At 39.5% G+C, this 18,266-nt stretch overlaps 1 protein-coding gene across 1 annotated transcript in view; it reads right to left on the bottom strand.

Moving 5' to 3' along the window:
• The window catches only part of snd1 (staphylococcal nuclease and tudor domain containing 1), a 913,627-nt gene that overhangs the window by 809,971 nt on the left and 85,390 nt on the right, over nt 1-18,266 (bottom strand). Inside the window, exon 10 of the mRNA XM_078553113.1 lies at nt 17,583-17,696. Coding sequence (XP_078409239.1) covers nt 17,583-17,696 — 114 coding nt within the window. The remainder of the gene's footprint in view (nt 1-17,582; nt 17,697-18,266) is intronic.

Raw genomic sequence — 18,266 nt, 5'->3', positions numbered from 1 at the left:
ATTCTAGTAAATCACCTCTGCACACTCTGCAAGGCCTTGACATCCTTCCTAAAATATGCCCAGAACTGGACAGCCCTGGCTTCATTAGAATATTATAAAGGTTCAGCAAAACTTCCTTGCTTTTGTACTTTTATTATATTTTTTGTAAAAGTATGTACTGTGTGTTTTTTTTTAAAAACAGTCTTCTCAACTTGTCCTACGAACTTCAAAGATTCATGTACAGACTCCCAGTTCTATCTGCTCCTGCACCCCTTTAAAATTGTACCATTTTGTTTATATTGCCTCGTATTTTTTCTACCAAAATGAATCACTTCACGCTTCTCTGCATTAAATTTCATTCAATAATCTGCCCTGCCGATCTCTGAATTTTGTGTCATCTGCAAACCTTGAAATTATGCCTAATATACCCAAGTGCAGGTATATCCCAGAAGAGTGGTCTTAATGCTGGCTCCTGGAAACACTTATTCCCTCCAGCCTTAAAAACAACCATTCACCACTACCTTCTGCTTTCTGTTTGTCATTTTTGCATCCACACTGCCACTATCCCTTTAATCCTGTGGGCATCAATTTGGCTAAAAAGTTTATTAAGTGATACTTCATGAAATGCCTTTCAAAGCTCCATATACACAACAAATGCACTACTTTCACGAACCTTGCCCATTACTTCAAAAGAGTTTAATTAAGTTAGTCGAGCATGATTTGCCTTTAAGAAATCCATGCTGGCTGTCATTCATTGACCCATATTTTTCCAAGGGACAATTAATCTTGCCTCTGATCATTGTCTAAAAGAGTTTTTCCAACACCAACATTGGGCTGACTGGCCTGTAGTTGCCAGGCATATGACTCTTATTTTGAACAGGAGTATAATATTTTCAATCTTCCTGTGGATATGCAACTGGGTTTTATCAGTTTGTTATATTTTAAATGATGAATCCCCTACAATTCAGAAATCTTACAAAACACTATCTGATTTCAACACAAATGAGTTGCCAGAGTGAAAGAAGAGGATAATTTTTCCAATTTTTAAATTGAGCAGCACCCCCAGCAAACTAACACCCACATACACCGTCAAGGATCAACATTTTCAACATCTCACTTCAATCCTACAGCAATACGAAATGACATGTTGGTTAATTTAGCTGGTAACTGTCAATAAATAACACATGGGGTTACCGAACAGTGGGGTTCTGCCGCTATTGTCAAAGATATAATTTTATACCATTGCCTTAAAGGGCACACAAAACACAAATACTACAAAAGGTCACATACAATTGGTCATAAACACTTCCTCAATTTGATCTCCTGGGAGGGTTAAAAACCTGAAGCAAAACTCCCAGAAAAATTTGTCCATGAAATTTTAGCCTGACATGGCACCCACCACCCCTAACCCCTGCCAACTCCCAACCCAAAGGCAACTAAACAAAAACCACACATCATCAATCTGATAATATAGTCTACATCATTTAACAGGTTATATTCAGCAAATGTTATTTCTAGAATCTCAACAGGATTGGGGCCATAAAACATATAATTAATTATGTATTTTGTTATTCCTCAAACCCAAGTTTTAAAGATAGATAAAAATCTTTAAAACCATATATTTACTGGAACAGAACAGCAGTATGCAACTAGAGGGCCATATGTAGTCATGCCGGAAATTTGACTACAGCAAAGTCCCGCCAAATCTTGTAAACAGCGAAATTGCAAACGGTGAACATGCTTTTGAACAGGACTCAATTAGATAGGTCCCAGCCATGAGGGGACAGTAATGGATTGGGCAGTTACTCTCCAACAAAATTGTGGTGCAGTATCTGTATAGGACAGATGGGGGGAGCCTCTGAGAAATATATTGGTTAAGATTTAAAATTGAATAGAGCCATTATTGCAGCTCTGGACCATGTAATTCAGGCGTTTCCGGGTTAATTCCTTCGTTCTGGCTGCACTCCAGCTGAAACCATTCCAGTCTCTGCTCCATCATGGCTGCCGACTCCCCAGGGAAGGAAATGAGAGGGATAAGAGAGCAGTGCTCACGCAATGGGCGATGGTGTGTACAAAGTAAGGGTAAGTGAAAGCGCGAATGAGGAAGCTGCAAATGGTGGGACTTTACTGTGCTATTTGCACCTTAGACTTGGAGAAATTTTTCTGGGCACCAAGAGGCAAGTAATACTTCCCATAGCTGAACATAAGATGAAATAACCCTGCTATCACAACCTTTGATTAGCTCGGGATCTGAACCAATGCAAGCGACAAATTTCCAAGCAATTAAAACTATTGGTGGTTGTTCCAAAACCTGAACTCATGCGTAAAGCTCCACACTGTTATTCTGTGCATACCTTTTGAACTGTAATAAAATGTTGAGGTGTGATTAAGTTCTCTGCTGTATCAGAAAATCATGTACCTATTCTTTCCTAGGAATAACTTTTTGATGGAGATGGTCAGCTATCTTGTACTGTGCTTGCTGACTTACACTGACTCCCAGTCCAGCAGACACCTCTTATGCTAAAATTCTCATCCTCGTTTTGAAATTCCTCTATGGCCTTTCCCTCCTGTATTTCTATAACCTCCTCCAACCCCACAACTTAAGATTTTTCCACTCCTCCAATTCTGGCCTCTTGTATCCCAGGTGTTCAGCACTCCAGCCCAAATTCCCTCCCTAAACCGTTTCACATTTCTACTACTCCTTAAAACTTACCTCTTTAACCAAGCTTTTGGTGACCTGTTCTCATACCTCCAATGTGCCTTTGAAAGCGCATCTTGGGACATTTTACCACGTTAAAAACATTATATAAATACAAGTTGTTGTTGCCGTTGTTCAGACTGCTACACAATGGCAGAATTGTTAGTATATATCCTTAGGCTTCAGACGACTTCTGTAAATACGGTGCTCAACTTTATCCACGACTGATTTTCCAAATAAACTGTAATGTTAGCATTTCATTTTCCACCATTCCAAGTAATTTACAGCTGGTATTCCACTGGTCAATGGTCATGGCATTAATTGCATTGACTGCACACTTCCATTCAGTGGGGGAAGGGGAGAAAAGAATAGGAATTCCTTCTAATCTCACCAAGGTTTTCTAGGTACTTGGATGCATTGGTGTCCTCAAATTCTATAATCGTGTAGTTTAATCAAATTAAATCTCTCCACATTTTCAAGGTTGGGACCCGTAATCACTCCGGAGAGCTTGAGGCCTGAAAAAACTAACTGTGTATAAACAGGCAACCGACAACCTCCTGCAGTATAATGTGGGTTTCAGTAACCATTATTCAATATACCACTTTAAAACACAACGTCTGAATTTCTGCATGTAGTGTCCAGGTGGTGAGAGGTCACGAACAACAGCAGCAAATGACATTTCACTATTGGTTTTCTATGCAGACAAGCAATCTCATGAATTAACCCTGTGAGTCTCTGTTCATATTCAAGTGCCAAACTCAACTGTGAATGTCCATTCTTAAACATTTCCATTCATGCAAGCTTGCTCCCTCGGCTTTCATCTTTTCACTTTCAGAAAACAAATAGGCTTGTATTCCACAATGACAGACAATCTGCTGCTAATATCACAGTATCACCAGGTTTCACAAAATAAACCTGCCTAAAATGATACAAATCTAGTCACACCAACCAGTAATCCTCAACTCCTACATCATAGCTAGTGCCGATGATTCTCAGTCTGTACAAGGTGCATGGATTCTTTATATTTGGGAAAGACCTCCAAACTTCGTCTCAGGCGAAAAAAAATTAACAAAACTTTGCCACTAAAACCAAACCAACAGTTCACTAGATGCATTCCTACACTAGCAATCTATGAAGCTGAATCTGCTAGGAACTCATTAGACACATATACATCATGCACCATCCCTATTTCCTACCCCAACTGCAGAGATTAAAACTGAAGTTAGTGAATTGTGCAAAATGTGTTGAGTAAATTCTGACAAAATAAACTATGATTTTTTTTAAAGTTCTAATCCAGCACAAAAATTGGGCCAGATAGTTCCAACACAACTGAAACACCAGCCCATAAAGACTGAAACCATTACAGTTAGCAACTGCATATTTTGCAGAAGAGTGTATGACCCAAAGATCTTTGGTAATCAAGGCTCCCAATTGCAGAAACCTTTATGTACACATGCTCATTTATACGAAACGACCAGCGCACTATTATTAAACTGGTATCCCCACGCTCTTTTTCAAAATGCAATAACAGTGACTTGTCAGCAACTGATCCTGCAGCATTAAATGGAATCCTGTCTGGGTCAAGCTTCACTGCTTTCAAATTCAAATCCCATTACTAGGTATCCAAAAAAGCCACAAATTTAGAGGGGTTGTTCTTTGTTGGGGGGGGCGGGGGGAAGAAGAGATGTAAAGTGTTAGAAGTGAAATCTCTAAAGATGCATTAAATGTGAATATAGGGGCCTAATCTAATCTCTGGGTTCAGATTACCTTCATCTGCTACACAAAGACACATCCCTCAAATGGATCACTGCCTTTTAATTCACTGTTCAATCTCCATTATTTCTCATAAATCCATCCTTTACTTCAACTGAGATGTAGCATGCTAAAACCCGTTAAGTTCTCGGAGAAGCAGTCCATGTCCAAATGCAGCAAGATCCAAGATCCAGGCTTGGGCTGACAAGTAATATTCACGCTACACAAGTGCCAGGCAATGACCATCTCCAACAAGAGAATCCAACCATTACCCCTTGACGTTTAATGGCATTACCATCACTGAATCCCTCACTATCAACCTCCTAGGGGTTACCAATCCAGAAACAGAACTGGTCTAGCCATATAAATTCTGTGGCTACAAGAGCAGGTCAGAGGCTAGGAATCCTGCGACAAATAACTCACTTCCTGACTCCCCAAAACCTGTCTACCATCAACAAGGCACAAGTCAGGAGTGTAGTGGAATACTCCCCACTTGCCTGGATGGGTGAGCTCCATCAACACCAAAAAACTCGCCACCATTCAGGACAAAGCAGCCCGCTTGATTGGCACCACATCCACAAACAGTCACTCCCTTCACCACCGAGGCACAGTAGCAGCAGTGTGTACCATCTACAAGATGCACTGCAGAAACTCACCAAGGCTCCTTAGACAGCACCTTCCAAACCCACGACCACTACCATCTAGACCACCACCTGGAAGTTCCCCTCCAAACCACACACCATCTCAACTTGGATATATATAACCATTCCTTCATGGTTGCTGGGTCAAAATCCTGGAGCCTTCTCCCTAACAGCACTGTAGATGTACCTACACCACAAGGACTGCAGCGGTTCAAGAAGGCAGCTCACCGCCTTCTCAAAGGCAACTAGGGATGGGCAATAAACGCTGGCCCAGCCAGCGAAGCCCACATCTCGTGAATGAATAAAGAAAACTGTCTCAAGTCACTGTGTTACTTGCAACAATGGCAATCATCTCTTGAGATACATGTTCATACTTTAGTTATGAATAAGCAACCAAAATTCAGAGTCAAAGGTAAACAAAGAATAGAATAGTAGGTACATCAAGCTACACTACCAACACATCAATAAAACAAAATTTAACAGGTTTAAAAGACCAAACTTAATTTTTGAACTCAGGTCTATACAATTGTTTCAAATGGAACGGAGTTTCCTTTGAGGTGTCAACATGCACCCCCAAGCAAGATGCATCAGATAGACCCCAAAGGCTTACAAACCATCGTTTTGTCTTAGCTGGCGCACAAAGAACTTAAACCATTGGCTTGTTCAGACAGGCTCAATACTCAACCTGCAGCTACAACAAATGGTAGCAATTGTATTGCTGTGTCAGCTCTTCTGACACTATCAGTGGCTTCCTAAGGTGCTGGAGGCAACAAAAATGTTATTTACATTAACAACACCCTTCACTAGTAGTACCACAAAACAAATGCGAGACTCTACAGTAATTCTTTCCAGCATTAGCTGTGAGACAATTCATCTAGTTTGTATTCAACCTAAGCCAAACTACTTTGTTAACTATTGTTTATGTACACACATCTGTAAAACCATGGGTCAGCAGTGGTTCAGCGGTAGAACACTTACCTCTAAGTAAGAAGGTCAAGTTCAAACCCTACTCCAGAGACTCGAGCATAAATTCTTGGCTGATATTCTCATGCAGTATTCAGGAAATGCTGCACTGTCAAAGATGCAGTCTTTCGGATGAGATGTCAAACAGAGATCCCACCTGCCCCCTCAGGTGAAAGTAAAAAGTCCCATGAATTATTTCAAAGGAAGTGGAGCAGTTCTCCCTTCATACGGACAAATATTTATCTTTCAACCAACACCACTAAAATATGTTTATTTGGGCGTATATCTCATTGTTACTCTTGGGGCCTCGCTGTGCACAAATTTGCTGACTTCTTTCTTACATTACAACAGTAACTGCACTTCATAAAAGTACTTCACTGACTGTGAAGCACTTCTGGACATCTTGAGATTATAAAATGCAAGCTCTACTTCTTTCTTTTATGCCCCTACTTCAAGCCCGATTTCTCAACTTAAAATGGCCCAAGGAGCAATTTAAACTATTCAGAAGATTCATCAAAGCAAATAAAATAGTTTACTTGGCTGCAGAGAACATAACTGATAGCTCTCCGTTATCAGAATCTGTTGATGGGATTCCTGAGTCAGTCCCAATTGGAAGGAGATGACAAGAGGTACGCAGAGTTTTATCATCAGTCAGGTCAGTTTCTTTCTGCCAGCAGGTTTCTTCTAGAGGTGATCAATTGTCATGGTGCTTGCCCAATCCAGTGCAATTATGCTTAAAGTTAAAGACGGTGGGGGCTTAGCTAGATCACAGTGGAGCAATCTAAAACTGCCATAAAAAGATTCACCGAGCTGCTGAGCATGAATATGTCAGGACCTCTGTTACCTGGCTAAATAGAACTCTTCTGGCCAAGGTGGTTAAGGAGGCATATGGGATACTTGCCTTTATTAGTCGAGGCATAGAATATAAGAGCAGGGAGGTTATGCTGGAACTGCATAAAACGCTAGTTAGGCCACAGCTAACACAGCAGTTCTGGAATCCGCACTATAGGAAGGATGTGAATGCACTACAAAGTGCAGAGGAGATTTACCAGGATGTTAGCTGGGCTGGAAAGTTTTAGTTATAAGGAGAGATTGGATAAACTGGGGTTATTTTCCCTGGAGCAGAGGAGATTGAGAGGGGACATGATTGAGGTGTATAAAATTACGAGGGGCATAGATAGGGTAGACAGGAAGGAACTTTTCCCCTTGGTGGAGGGATCAATAACCAGGGGGCATAGGTTTATGGTAAGGGGCAGAAGGTTTAGAGGGGATGTGAGGAAGAATTTTTTCACCCAGAAGGTGGTGGGAATCTGGAACATACACTGCCTGAAAGGGTGGTAGGGGCAGAAACCTTCATAACATTTAAGTAGTATTTGGATGTGCACTTGCGATGCCATGGCATACAAGGCTATGGGCCCAGTGCTGGAAAATGGGATTAGAATAGTTAGGTACATGTTTGACCGGCGCAGACTCGATGGGCCGAAGGGCTTTTTCTGTGCTGTAGACCTCTATGACTCTATGTGGTCTCACCAACGCCCTGTACAACTGATGCAAAACTTCCCTACTTTTATATTCCATTCCCTTTGCAATAAATGACAACATTCCATTTACAAGATGCTGATGGACCAAAGGATCTTTTTCTGTGCTATAGACCTCTATGACTATTACACTATTTCTCAAAATGATCAGCACGAAGCTTAAGGAGAGAGCTTTCTCACTCAGTTTGAGTTCCATATATAGGAAGCAGAAGGCTTGATCCTAACCCTTCCCTAGCTCTGCGAGGATTCTCCAGTTGAGCTGCCTATCAACCCAGCGACTCCCTTCCTGGGAATGTGTTCTTGTCAAGAACACATTCTGAACTCAAACAGTGCAGCCTTCCCAACAACCCAGATGTGAATTTTTGGTCAAAGTGTTACACTGCAATGAAACTCTTTCGAGTTATCAACAGTCACAGATTGCAACTCTTTCGAGTACAATCACAGTTCTTGGTTTCCGGGAGTGGGACATGAACCCACAACCCTCTGATTCAAGGGCGAGGGTGCTATGAACTGAGCCACAGCTGACACCTCTACACTGCAATGAAGATGTACCTGTTGCCCCAAAGCAATTAAGGATATTGTTTTGATGGCTGACCTATTAACTTGTAGGTCAGCTCTTTAGGACACTCAATTCCTCATTTCTTCAGTGGTTCCACTATTTTTCTTCAAGTATATTATAGCTATATTTTAAACTTCACCTCCCTGAGGAAGGCTGAGAGTTCATGCTTATGTGATAGCTTTGCATCACCAGATTTTGCTTGTGCAATGAGACATTATGACTATGCTACCAACTCTCAATCATGTTGTAGGACTTTGCATACTCAAGGGTTAAAAGGTAGCCACAGCTCCTCTGATAAACCTGAAACAAATCACGGAATGCAAAAGCATAGGCCTATAAATTATGGATTAGTAAGAGGCAGATTTGTTCCATCAAACATTGATATTATTTGAAGTCCATTAAACACTCATCCATTTGGAACATGTTAAGCGGGGAGACACTTCAATGAATTCAAAGGGCTTCTAAGAATCGGAATTCTACGAACTGTCTAAACACAATGAGCTTGAACCGACGCTGAAGGCCATATTCTACATGCACATTTTAATTGCTGCCTCTTCTTTTTTCCCCCCATTTGTTATCATAAACTGGCACCACAGTAACCACCAAAGAAAACACTGAAGAGGCCATCTGCAGGCTTCAATATTAAAGTACAAAAAGGTTACATTACCTTCATAAATTACAAGATTCCTCATTTGAATGCAGTTCAAGTTCTACATACAAAATTACCTTCCAAACTCCACTGAACCTGGTGTAAACCTGATATTTTCAGTGACTGAAAAAGACCTTTAAATAGACAGTCTCCCTTTTGCTACATCTTTTCAAAAAGGATGTACAGCTCAGGACAAGACCTACTGTCAGAGACCCTGTGTGACATTAAAAGGTTGAAAGGAAATATGAGCCAGTGCTGCCTCTCTCTGCTTCTGTTTCCCTATATTAAGCTGCAGACTATTCATCTGTATGTGACATTTGAATGAATGGGCAAGAGTGCCTTTTGGAAGCTATTTTGTCTTTTGTTTTTAAAAAAGACTAACCTCCAAAATCTCTTATTCAAAAACAGATAAAGCAGTCTATTTCCTAAATACCTTTCTTTCTCTTTCCTTCAATGAAAAGGCTTAATTGCAAATCAAAATTATGAGGGATTTTGATAAGAGTAAATAGAGATAAACTGTTTCTACTGGCAGGAGGGTTAGTACCCAAAAGATACAGATTTAAGATAACTAGTAAAAAAAGCCAGAGGGAAATTGAGATTTTTTTTAAAAACACAGCAAGTTATGATCTGGAGTGAACTGCCTGCTGGTGGAAGTAGATTCAATGGTCAAAAGAGAATTGGATGACTACTTGAGACTGCTTGGTCAGTCCTCACGATGTTTCTCCAGAGGTACTACTTCATAAATGGAAGCAAAGGTAATTAGCCCAACTAGCAGGAACGTGCAACATTTCTAAAACAATTATCTATACACGACTAAAAATGTGCTTCAGTGCTTTCGGTGAGAGAAGGTTAAGTGAGGGTGTAATACATTGTGAGATCTAAGAATTTTGTTATATTGCCCTCTCTGTTAGAGCAGTGTAAATAAAATTGTTCAATGACTGTCTGCTGTGAGCCCACGTCAATTTTATTCAATACAATACACAACAGAAAGATGGCGACAAGGCCAGGGTGGAATTTTCTTTTACATTTCATTTGAGAAATTAAGGGCTGAAGAACATTGTGACTTTTTTTTAAACGCCTAAAGTTGATTGAGGAAATTTGAAATATTGCTCCATGGGCACATCATATTTAGGTACACAGTGAGTCAGCACAGTATGTAATTGAAAAAATGGCAATGAAGACATATTTGGGGACAATGGGAGAATTCAATCCTAAATGAGGAGGACTGATATAATTACAAATGTAGGTTACACATTTGGCTGAAAGTGAATAAAATAGATGAGGATAAAGTAAATGTTTTCCTCTCCCAAGATGGTGCCAGGTGCTTTTGATGTCATTTTTAAACCAATATTTGTCCCAGAGGCCCAAGTTCGATGGAATATGCTGAAAGTAATGAAATTCTGGACTCTTATTATGTCATGACTAAGAATGAAATTGCACTAAAAGTTATGTTCCATCAAAGGAAACAGTTGCCAAGTGTTACAGATCACAGTCCCAAATTAAAGAAACTCTCTTGTCATTGTGGGTGGGTATGTACAAATTTAGAAATCAACTCGGAGACTTAGTTTCCCACAGGCATAGCACTTAACTGGAAAAAAGACATTTTAATGGCTGGCGGCCACCATGGCAATGGTTAACATTTAAATTTCTGAATGAGTTTGAACTTGGCTGCCGTGGCCTAGATCTAACTGAGACTTGTTTGCAGGAGGCCTAAGGAACAATAAAATCCAGGCCAAGCTTTTGAGCAAAAGCAACAAGCTGACATGGAAGGAGACCTCTGACGAGGCCACAGCCATGGAAGGGCAAAAAGAGATAGCTGCAAATTGCCAGAGAGTTCGTTGCCTAAGCCAGCAGGGGAGATCCACCAGATTTCAGCAAGATCCAGGCCACGGCAGCCAAGTTCAGACTCAGTCAGGAATTTAGATGCTACCGTTGCCATGGTGGCCACCAACCATTTAAACACAGTTTCCAATCAAAGTGCTCTGCCTGTGGGAAAGTCAGTCATATTGAGATAGCATGCAGGAGTAGAGGAAACAGTAGTGCTCCAGGGTCTTAGTAAAGCTCCAGGTCACAGCAATGCACCAGGTCGAGGTTGTGGTAGATCTAAAGCTAGTTCAGGAGTCTGGAGATCCTCGATGCACATGTGATGAATGTAGAAACAGGAGTTGACGTTATTTAGCAGGAAGGTCAAGGGTCAAACTGTCACAGAGCAAGAAAGATAATACATGGAAAATCAGAATAATAGCGCTGAAGATAAAATCCCAATACCCACAGCAGAAATTAAAGTTGGAGATTCACGACTTACTTAAATCGCTGATACAGTTGCAACAGTGACTTATCCCAGAAGGAGGGGTAAAGAAGTCCCTAAGTCATACTCCTTTACACAAAACTGACGTGAAACTGACTAGTTATTCCAATAACAGTTTTCCAGTGTTAGGTCAAGTTAGTGTCAAAGTGGAATATGATGCATCCCGTTACTTGCCATTGGTAGTAATAGGGGGGAAACAAAGTCTCCTTAATTGGCTTAAGATGAGGTCAAACTGGGCTGAATTATTTACAATAGGGATCAGTAAGAGTACACCTGGCATTGAGGAAGTGCTAAGAAAGCACTAAGTGGGCTTCGAGCAAGGAGAAAATGATAAAATCAGGCATCAAAAGGCTGAAGTCAAGATGAAGGACAATGTATAGCTAACATTTTGCAAGGCTTGGTCAGTGCCTTATGCACAGTTAGAAGCAGTAAGTAAAGAGCTGGCTAAGTTAAAAAGAACATAGTCAAACACAAGAAAACCATGGGAAGGAATAAGTGTTGATTTGTTTTGATGTGGAAGGGAAAAAGTACCTGGTTCTGGTCAATAGCTATGGCAAATGGATAAAGGTCAAGTCTGTGCCCAATACTGCAAGTGCCAAAACTACTGAGGTTTTGAGAAGTTGGTTTGCAGTTTATGGGTTGCCAGAGGTGCTGGTGTCAGATAATGGTCCGCAGTTTGTGTCAAAAGAGTTTGAAATATTTCTGAGTACAAATTTAAGCCAACACACACTATTATCACCATATTACCCAGTATCAAATAGTGCTGCAGAAAGAAGTTTACAGATTGTGAAGAAGTCTTTGCAGAAGTATTTGCTAGGTGACAAACCAGCAGTAATTTCCATGTTTCTCTTCAACATAGGCAAGACGATTTTGTTCTCTTGCAGAATAACTCCACAGTCTAAAACAAGATTGCTCACCTTACCAGTTAGTGTTTAAACATGCTCCTAGCACAAGTTTTAGTTTGCTTAAGCCTGACGTCAATAGCAAAGAAAGGGAAAAGCAAGATGATGTGAAGATGAGTCATGGTACACAAGGCATGGAACTTGAGAGTTCAGTGCTGATCAGAAGGTCATGGTGAATAATTACTAGGGTGATAAGAAATATGAGATTGAAGTTGCTGTAGAGATTAGGCACATATCTGATGAAGGCAAGAGAGAAACTCTGTTAGTACCATGTGGATCATTTGCTTGAAACAGGAAAGAGGGGAAACTTCCAATAATCCAAATTCCTCCTACTGCCCAAAGCGAAAGTCAGAAATAAAGTGAAAGTCAAAAAGAAACTGAAAGTTTGCCAGTATTACAGAAACCACTGGTAGAGCAAAGTGAGTCAGGGTCTTTGATTTAGCCAAATCAATGTCACAGTCCAAACCATGAGGTGGAGTTGGTAGTCAAAGTCACAGTTCACATCTGACACGGTCAGAGATGTTAAGAGAGCAGAGTCAAGCTAATGGAAATGGAAGGAGATTCCCAAACAGAAAGAGAAAGAAACCAAATAAGTTAATTGAAAATATGTAGGTAAGATGAAGAAAATGTTCTTTTCATTATTTGTCAAATAATGATATTTTTGTTAAACATATGCAGGTGGTAAGGAAAAACATTTTTTTTACATGTAAGTTACTCTAGTAGTATCGGTCATTTGACCAATGTTGTCCGAGAGACTGGTTGTGATTACAGTAACAAATATGCAACCCAACCTGTTAAATTTCAAGCATTGTTGATATTGGTCTAGTTATATTGTATTCTGTGAAATTATCTACATGTACCATTTTACATTTCAGTGCATATATTTTAAGAGGGAAGAGAGCATGGTACATTGCAAGATCTAAGAAATTTGATATATTGTCCTCTCTGTTGGGGTGTGTAAATAAAGAAGTTCAATAATGGCTGCCTGCTGCGGGTCCACATGTTAAGTATTACTCAGTGCAATGCTCGAAAAGGGGAAAATTTCTGACAGAATCCCTTTGCCCCATCAACCAAAGGTAACAGAACAATCAAAAAGATGCACATATTGTTCATTCGAAACTCTGGAATATCCAACCTAACACCATTACAGAATCATGCAGCACAAGAGGAGGTTATTCAGCTCATCATGCCTGTGGCAGCTCTCAAAAAACGCTATCTAATGTGTCTCACTCCCCTGCTCTTTCCCTATCACCCTGCAGCCTTTTCCCCTTCAAATATTCATCCAATTCCTTTTTGGCAGATCCCATTGAATCTGATTCTACCTGCAAGCAATTTATACCAGATCATAACTCGCTGAGTAAAAAGAAACCTTAATTTCCTCTGGCATTTTTGCTAATTACCTTAAATCTGCAACCTCTGGTTACCAACCCTCGTGCCAGTGGGGACAGTTTGTCACTATTTACTCTATGAAAACCCCTCAATTTTGAGCACCTTATTTACATCTTCTCACCTCTACTTCAATGTGGTTGTACCATAATGAGTGCAGCGACAGCCCAACATCACCTTTCCAAGGCAACTAACGATGGGGGAAAAAACTTGGTTTTTTTTTTAAGCGTTGCTCACATTCCAACAAAAAATTAAAAAAGCATCACTGCTCTAAAGCTACATAATAGTTCCACTCTCATTGCACCTCAGTTTGAGTTTGTCAAATCTAAAGTAATTCAATATTGAGAATTGCATACAGCAGTTAATTTTTTAATGAAGTAAAAGTGTCTTAAATCTCTGACATCAGGTAAAAATTTCTAAAACTTATTAGCATCCATTTTAAAATTAATTCCCTACAAAGTTAACTGTCAGGAGTTATCCAGTTTTTTTTTAAACTATTTCAGCCCAGGTGTTCCTCCAACATTGGCACAAGATTTTTCCAAATCCCTCCTTTTGAATCACTAGACAAGTTAGCACAAAACAAAACTGATCCAAATTAAGAGTAGACCATATTTGAAGAATATATGGAGCCTTGACTGCGGTGATCAGAGAAACTAGCAATGATTCATATCCGATCTCCTAATAATGCTCTTTTTAATGCCACTGCCCCAACTGATGTTTATCAACACTTGCAAAGAATAACAAAAAGGTTAATCTTTTACAGCCGTTTCTTTAAAAAGGGTGCTGATGGAAACTTTAATGAAAATTCATGAAGGACCCAAATTTAGTTTCTAATTAGATGCAATTGACATCTTATTTCCCCATGTTAGTCCTGGAACAAATTGCCACTTGTAGTTAATATGACTTCTCATACCAACTAATCCAAAGGCCAGCTCAACAGAGTACACCCAGCCCAGGTCTCTTTAGCTACTAGATTAGCATAAACTCAACAGCAGAAGAATCTAGAAGTAATTATTTCATTGCAGTACTGAGCAAATTAAAACTCATCACTGCAAAAGTGTGAAGTACACTACAAAATGTTCCAAGTTACTCGAGACTATTTTAGGAAGGCTCAGCTCCTGCAGCAGCCTGCACAGCAAAGAATTCTCAAACTAGGAACGATTACCAGATGGTTTCTGCATGGATCAGAGTACGGCACATGCTACAGAACCTGCAATAGTACAAATTTCTTCAGTGCCCTCCTCACCTTTCCTGTTCAGGCTTGCATTCAAATTTATTACAATGAAACTATGACTTCAAAATTCTTCTGTTTTGTTCCGTTTGTTGGAACATTTTTTTCCCTTTAAACCAGCAAGTGACAATTACACTATTAGAACCACTGGCTTGGAAAATTTACTGAAACCAACAGTATGAGGAAGCTGAATTAACATGTCTAGTCAATGTAGAAAAGCAGTTAAGATTAATGGCCATCGCTACTAGTGTTAACTCAACTCTTGCATCACGGGGCTCAGCAACTTGTTCAGCCTAGTGCCTCAATATCATTACTCAGAGTTTTAATACAACACCCAAAATTAAACAGAACAAGCCAGACATTAATTATAATAATTCTTCAAAGTTTTTGGGAAAGAACGGATGGTAGCAAACGTATTAATAGTCACTGCTTGGTTTCTAAATTTGAGACAGAAAAATGCCATTGGGAATCAAATGGGAAGTCCAGGACACAGCCGCGATAAAACCATATGGAGTAACAAGTAAAGCAGATTGACATATGAAACAGCAGTGCCTAAAATGTTAACTAACAAGCTGACAGCGTGACGGCTGCTGTTAAATGTATTTTTATATTGTGATTTTTCTTCATTTGCGATACATGAATTTTTGGCAACAAGAAGCTGGCATACTTTAAAAGAATAAAGATAAAGCAAGTTAACAATACTATATTTCAAACAGACCATTACAGTCACTCAATCAACTTCTTGCAATTGAAGCTTTAGACATGAATTGGACTAATTGTTGAATCCACTGCAAAATCAAGTCTGTGCTTCGCTGCTTACTCAACAAATTTAATCAGGGTTGGAAGGACTCAGGCAACTAACTCTGTACTTAACATTTTAAAAATACATATTATGGTCCCATGCAGCAGTTTCAAGCATGTTACCAGTTTTAGGATGAATTTTCTGCAGTCACGTGTAATTTCAATGAAGATTTGTTTCTTCAAGTTTTTCACTTCTTTAAAAGTGGGATAATAGAGCAAACTGTTCTGAGAACCCCAGCTTATGAGAAAGGACCAGCAAATGATAATATTTACCAAGTTTTTTAAAAAACTGGAGTTTGCCCAAAGTTATGATAGGAATTAAGTCAGTGATCAGATAGGATTAGATTAAACACAGGCCTTAGTCACTTACAAATTTGAATCAATGTGCAGAAATAGCTGCATGAAACCTTAAAAACATCAACCATCATTGGCTTTGTAACATGGTGGTATAAATTTACTGGACTCCAACACACTGTAATCATGTGCCAGGATTTTGAATATCTGAGCAGCTCCCAATCCAAAGCTGTTTGCATGGGTAAGCAAGAGCACCAGTGGCAGGTTTCAGAAAAGCATTAAACACTTTGTTTACACTACTTAAATGCATAAAAATTCTCACCATTGACTACTATCAGGATAAATTCAACATGGTGAACTTCTGAGCTTATCAACCTACAACAGTATGGGCCTATGACTCCAGTAAGTCCAATATGAAGTAAACAAAAGGAATCACATCCCCTTCCCACCACGAGCCAGAAATGATTGACATCCCACTGAAGTAACGGGGGGAGGGGTAGCTGAACAGTTTCGACTGAAATAAAGGCACCTCACAAGAGCAGCCAGCTTCTCTTGCCAAGCATATTACAGGGAGACCCAAGGAAGTAGAAGTGATAAAATTTAATTAAAGGCGAAATGAACATTAATCAATTGGCAACGGCCCTTCTGTTTATGTAATACAAATGAAAAAGGAAAATGCAGATACTAGAAGTTAAAATGATTTTAAAAATTGGAAATAAACAAACATTTGGCATCTCCAAATAGAAAAGACAAACTATGGTGTAAAGTGTGTTCCCATTTTCTAATCAGCAGTCTGCAGGTCAGTTAACACCAATTCCCCTCACAGTGCTTACTGCATCCGTTAATTTTCATCCCCCTCCCCACTTTCCTTTCTCCCAACCTAACTAAAAGGCGGGTTTATCTCACAGCCTTTAGTTCTGATGGTAGAATACACTCAAAAACATCAACACTAACTTGTTCTTTCTCTTCACAGATATTTAACGGTCCACTGTGTATTTCTAGCAGTTTAATGTTTTTATTTCGTCCATTTACCTCATCATTTCTTCACACTTTCAAATCAGTGGAGGGTTCAACTGTAATTTAGATATTAATGCACAGTGCAACAAGGACAAAGGAATAACTGGACAAAAAAGGCACTTTAAAAACACAAATTTCTTTAACAGTAGGGTGCAATCCCCCAAAATAACGCAGTTGCTGGAAATCTGGAATTAAAACAGAAAATGCATTAGGACAGAAGATCGTCCACCAGAGATGTTAACCCTATCCCTTGCCATTGATACTACTTGACCTGGGTCCTTCCAGCATTTTCTGTTTTAATTAAAAATAGAAGATATGAAGAGCACAGAAGCTACAACATAAGGTGCCATCAGCTTTATGGTCCAACAATTAAATGTCAATTGGCTGCTACAACCGACAAGAGTTACTTTGTGTTTAATTATTTTTAAACACAAAGTAGTCAGGAAATTTCTTCTCTCGATGGATACACTGGTAGTTTCGTATTGTTCGTGACACAGCCTAGTGGCATAGGCAGCCAGCGTTTTGCTGTAACAAACGCACAGAAGATTTCACAAAGCAAGGTATACTCTGCATACTATCTTATATATGGGAAACAGGATAATTTCAACATTGCACAATTTGTACATTTAACTGTGCCAGAGGGGATATATAAAAGGTGTAACAAGCATTAATGGTTGCTGCATTATCCTGCATAGCACAACGACAAGAAGTTTAGTTCAAATTCAATAGTCTCATTTTTGCAATATTTTACTTCCCAAAAAAAACCCTCAGCACAGATTAGTGGAAGATTTTTACAGTTTTTTTTTGTTCCATTGTTTCAAAACCCACCACCTCCTTCATCTTAAATCCTTGCAGCCAGTTTACCTGGTTGACCTCTCCTTCTAGCCGTGGAGGCCGGATGCTGGACAGATGGATTGTCTTCTGTTCACCTGAATTTAACTTCACCATCATGGCATCTGCATTCACGATTTGCATAACCTGGAACAAAATGGTTTCAATGGTGGGATTACTTCAATAGACTGACCATTTATTGTAGCAGTCGGGGTGCATGCTATATACATTTGCAAATACATTTAACACAAAGAAGAGCGCTAGATACTTTTACAGTTGAAGAGAAACTTCACTAGAAAACCAATTCATAGCATAATTTCCCATGGTAAATAAATCCTTGCTGCCATCAATTACTGGGAGGCAAACAGCTGAGAATATTTGCTTATCAGATAACCATGTATGCCTGAGTAGTTGAAAATGCCCTTTCTACTTTGCTTTTCCATCTGTATAAATTGGAGACCTACAAATTCTCAATCAAGAGAAACAACATCGTAATGGACAGACACACCATATACTTCTGCTTTCAAGTTAAGAGCCACAAGAGTCTGGTGTATGGATAATGGAGTGCCCACAATTCTCTTGACAACTGCAGCCAGCTCCTAAATGTTATTTTGATTGGGGCTTTAGTAAATCACATGGTTATTTCATACCATGTCCAACTGAAGTGTAAAAAAAAACACCCAATACAATTAGACTATGACCTTCCAAAAATGGACT

The sequence above is a fragment of the Cetorhinus maximus genome, chromosome 12 (assembly GCF_964194155.1).
Source record: "Cetorhinus maximus chromosome 12, sCetMax3.hap1.1, whole genome shotgun sequence".
NCBI classification, from domain to species: Eukaryota; Metazoa; Chordata; class Chondrichthyes; order Lamniformes; family Cetorhinidae; genus Cetorhinus; species Cetorhinus maximus.
The sequence above is the reverse complement of the archived record's forward strand: the minus strand, read 5'-3'. Positions and strand labels throughout refer to the sequence as shown.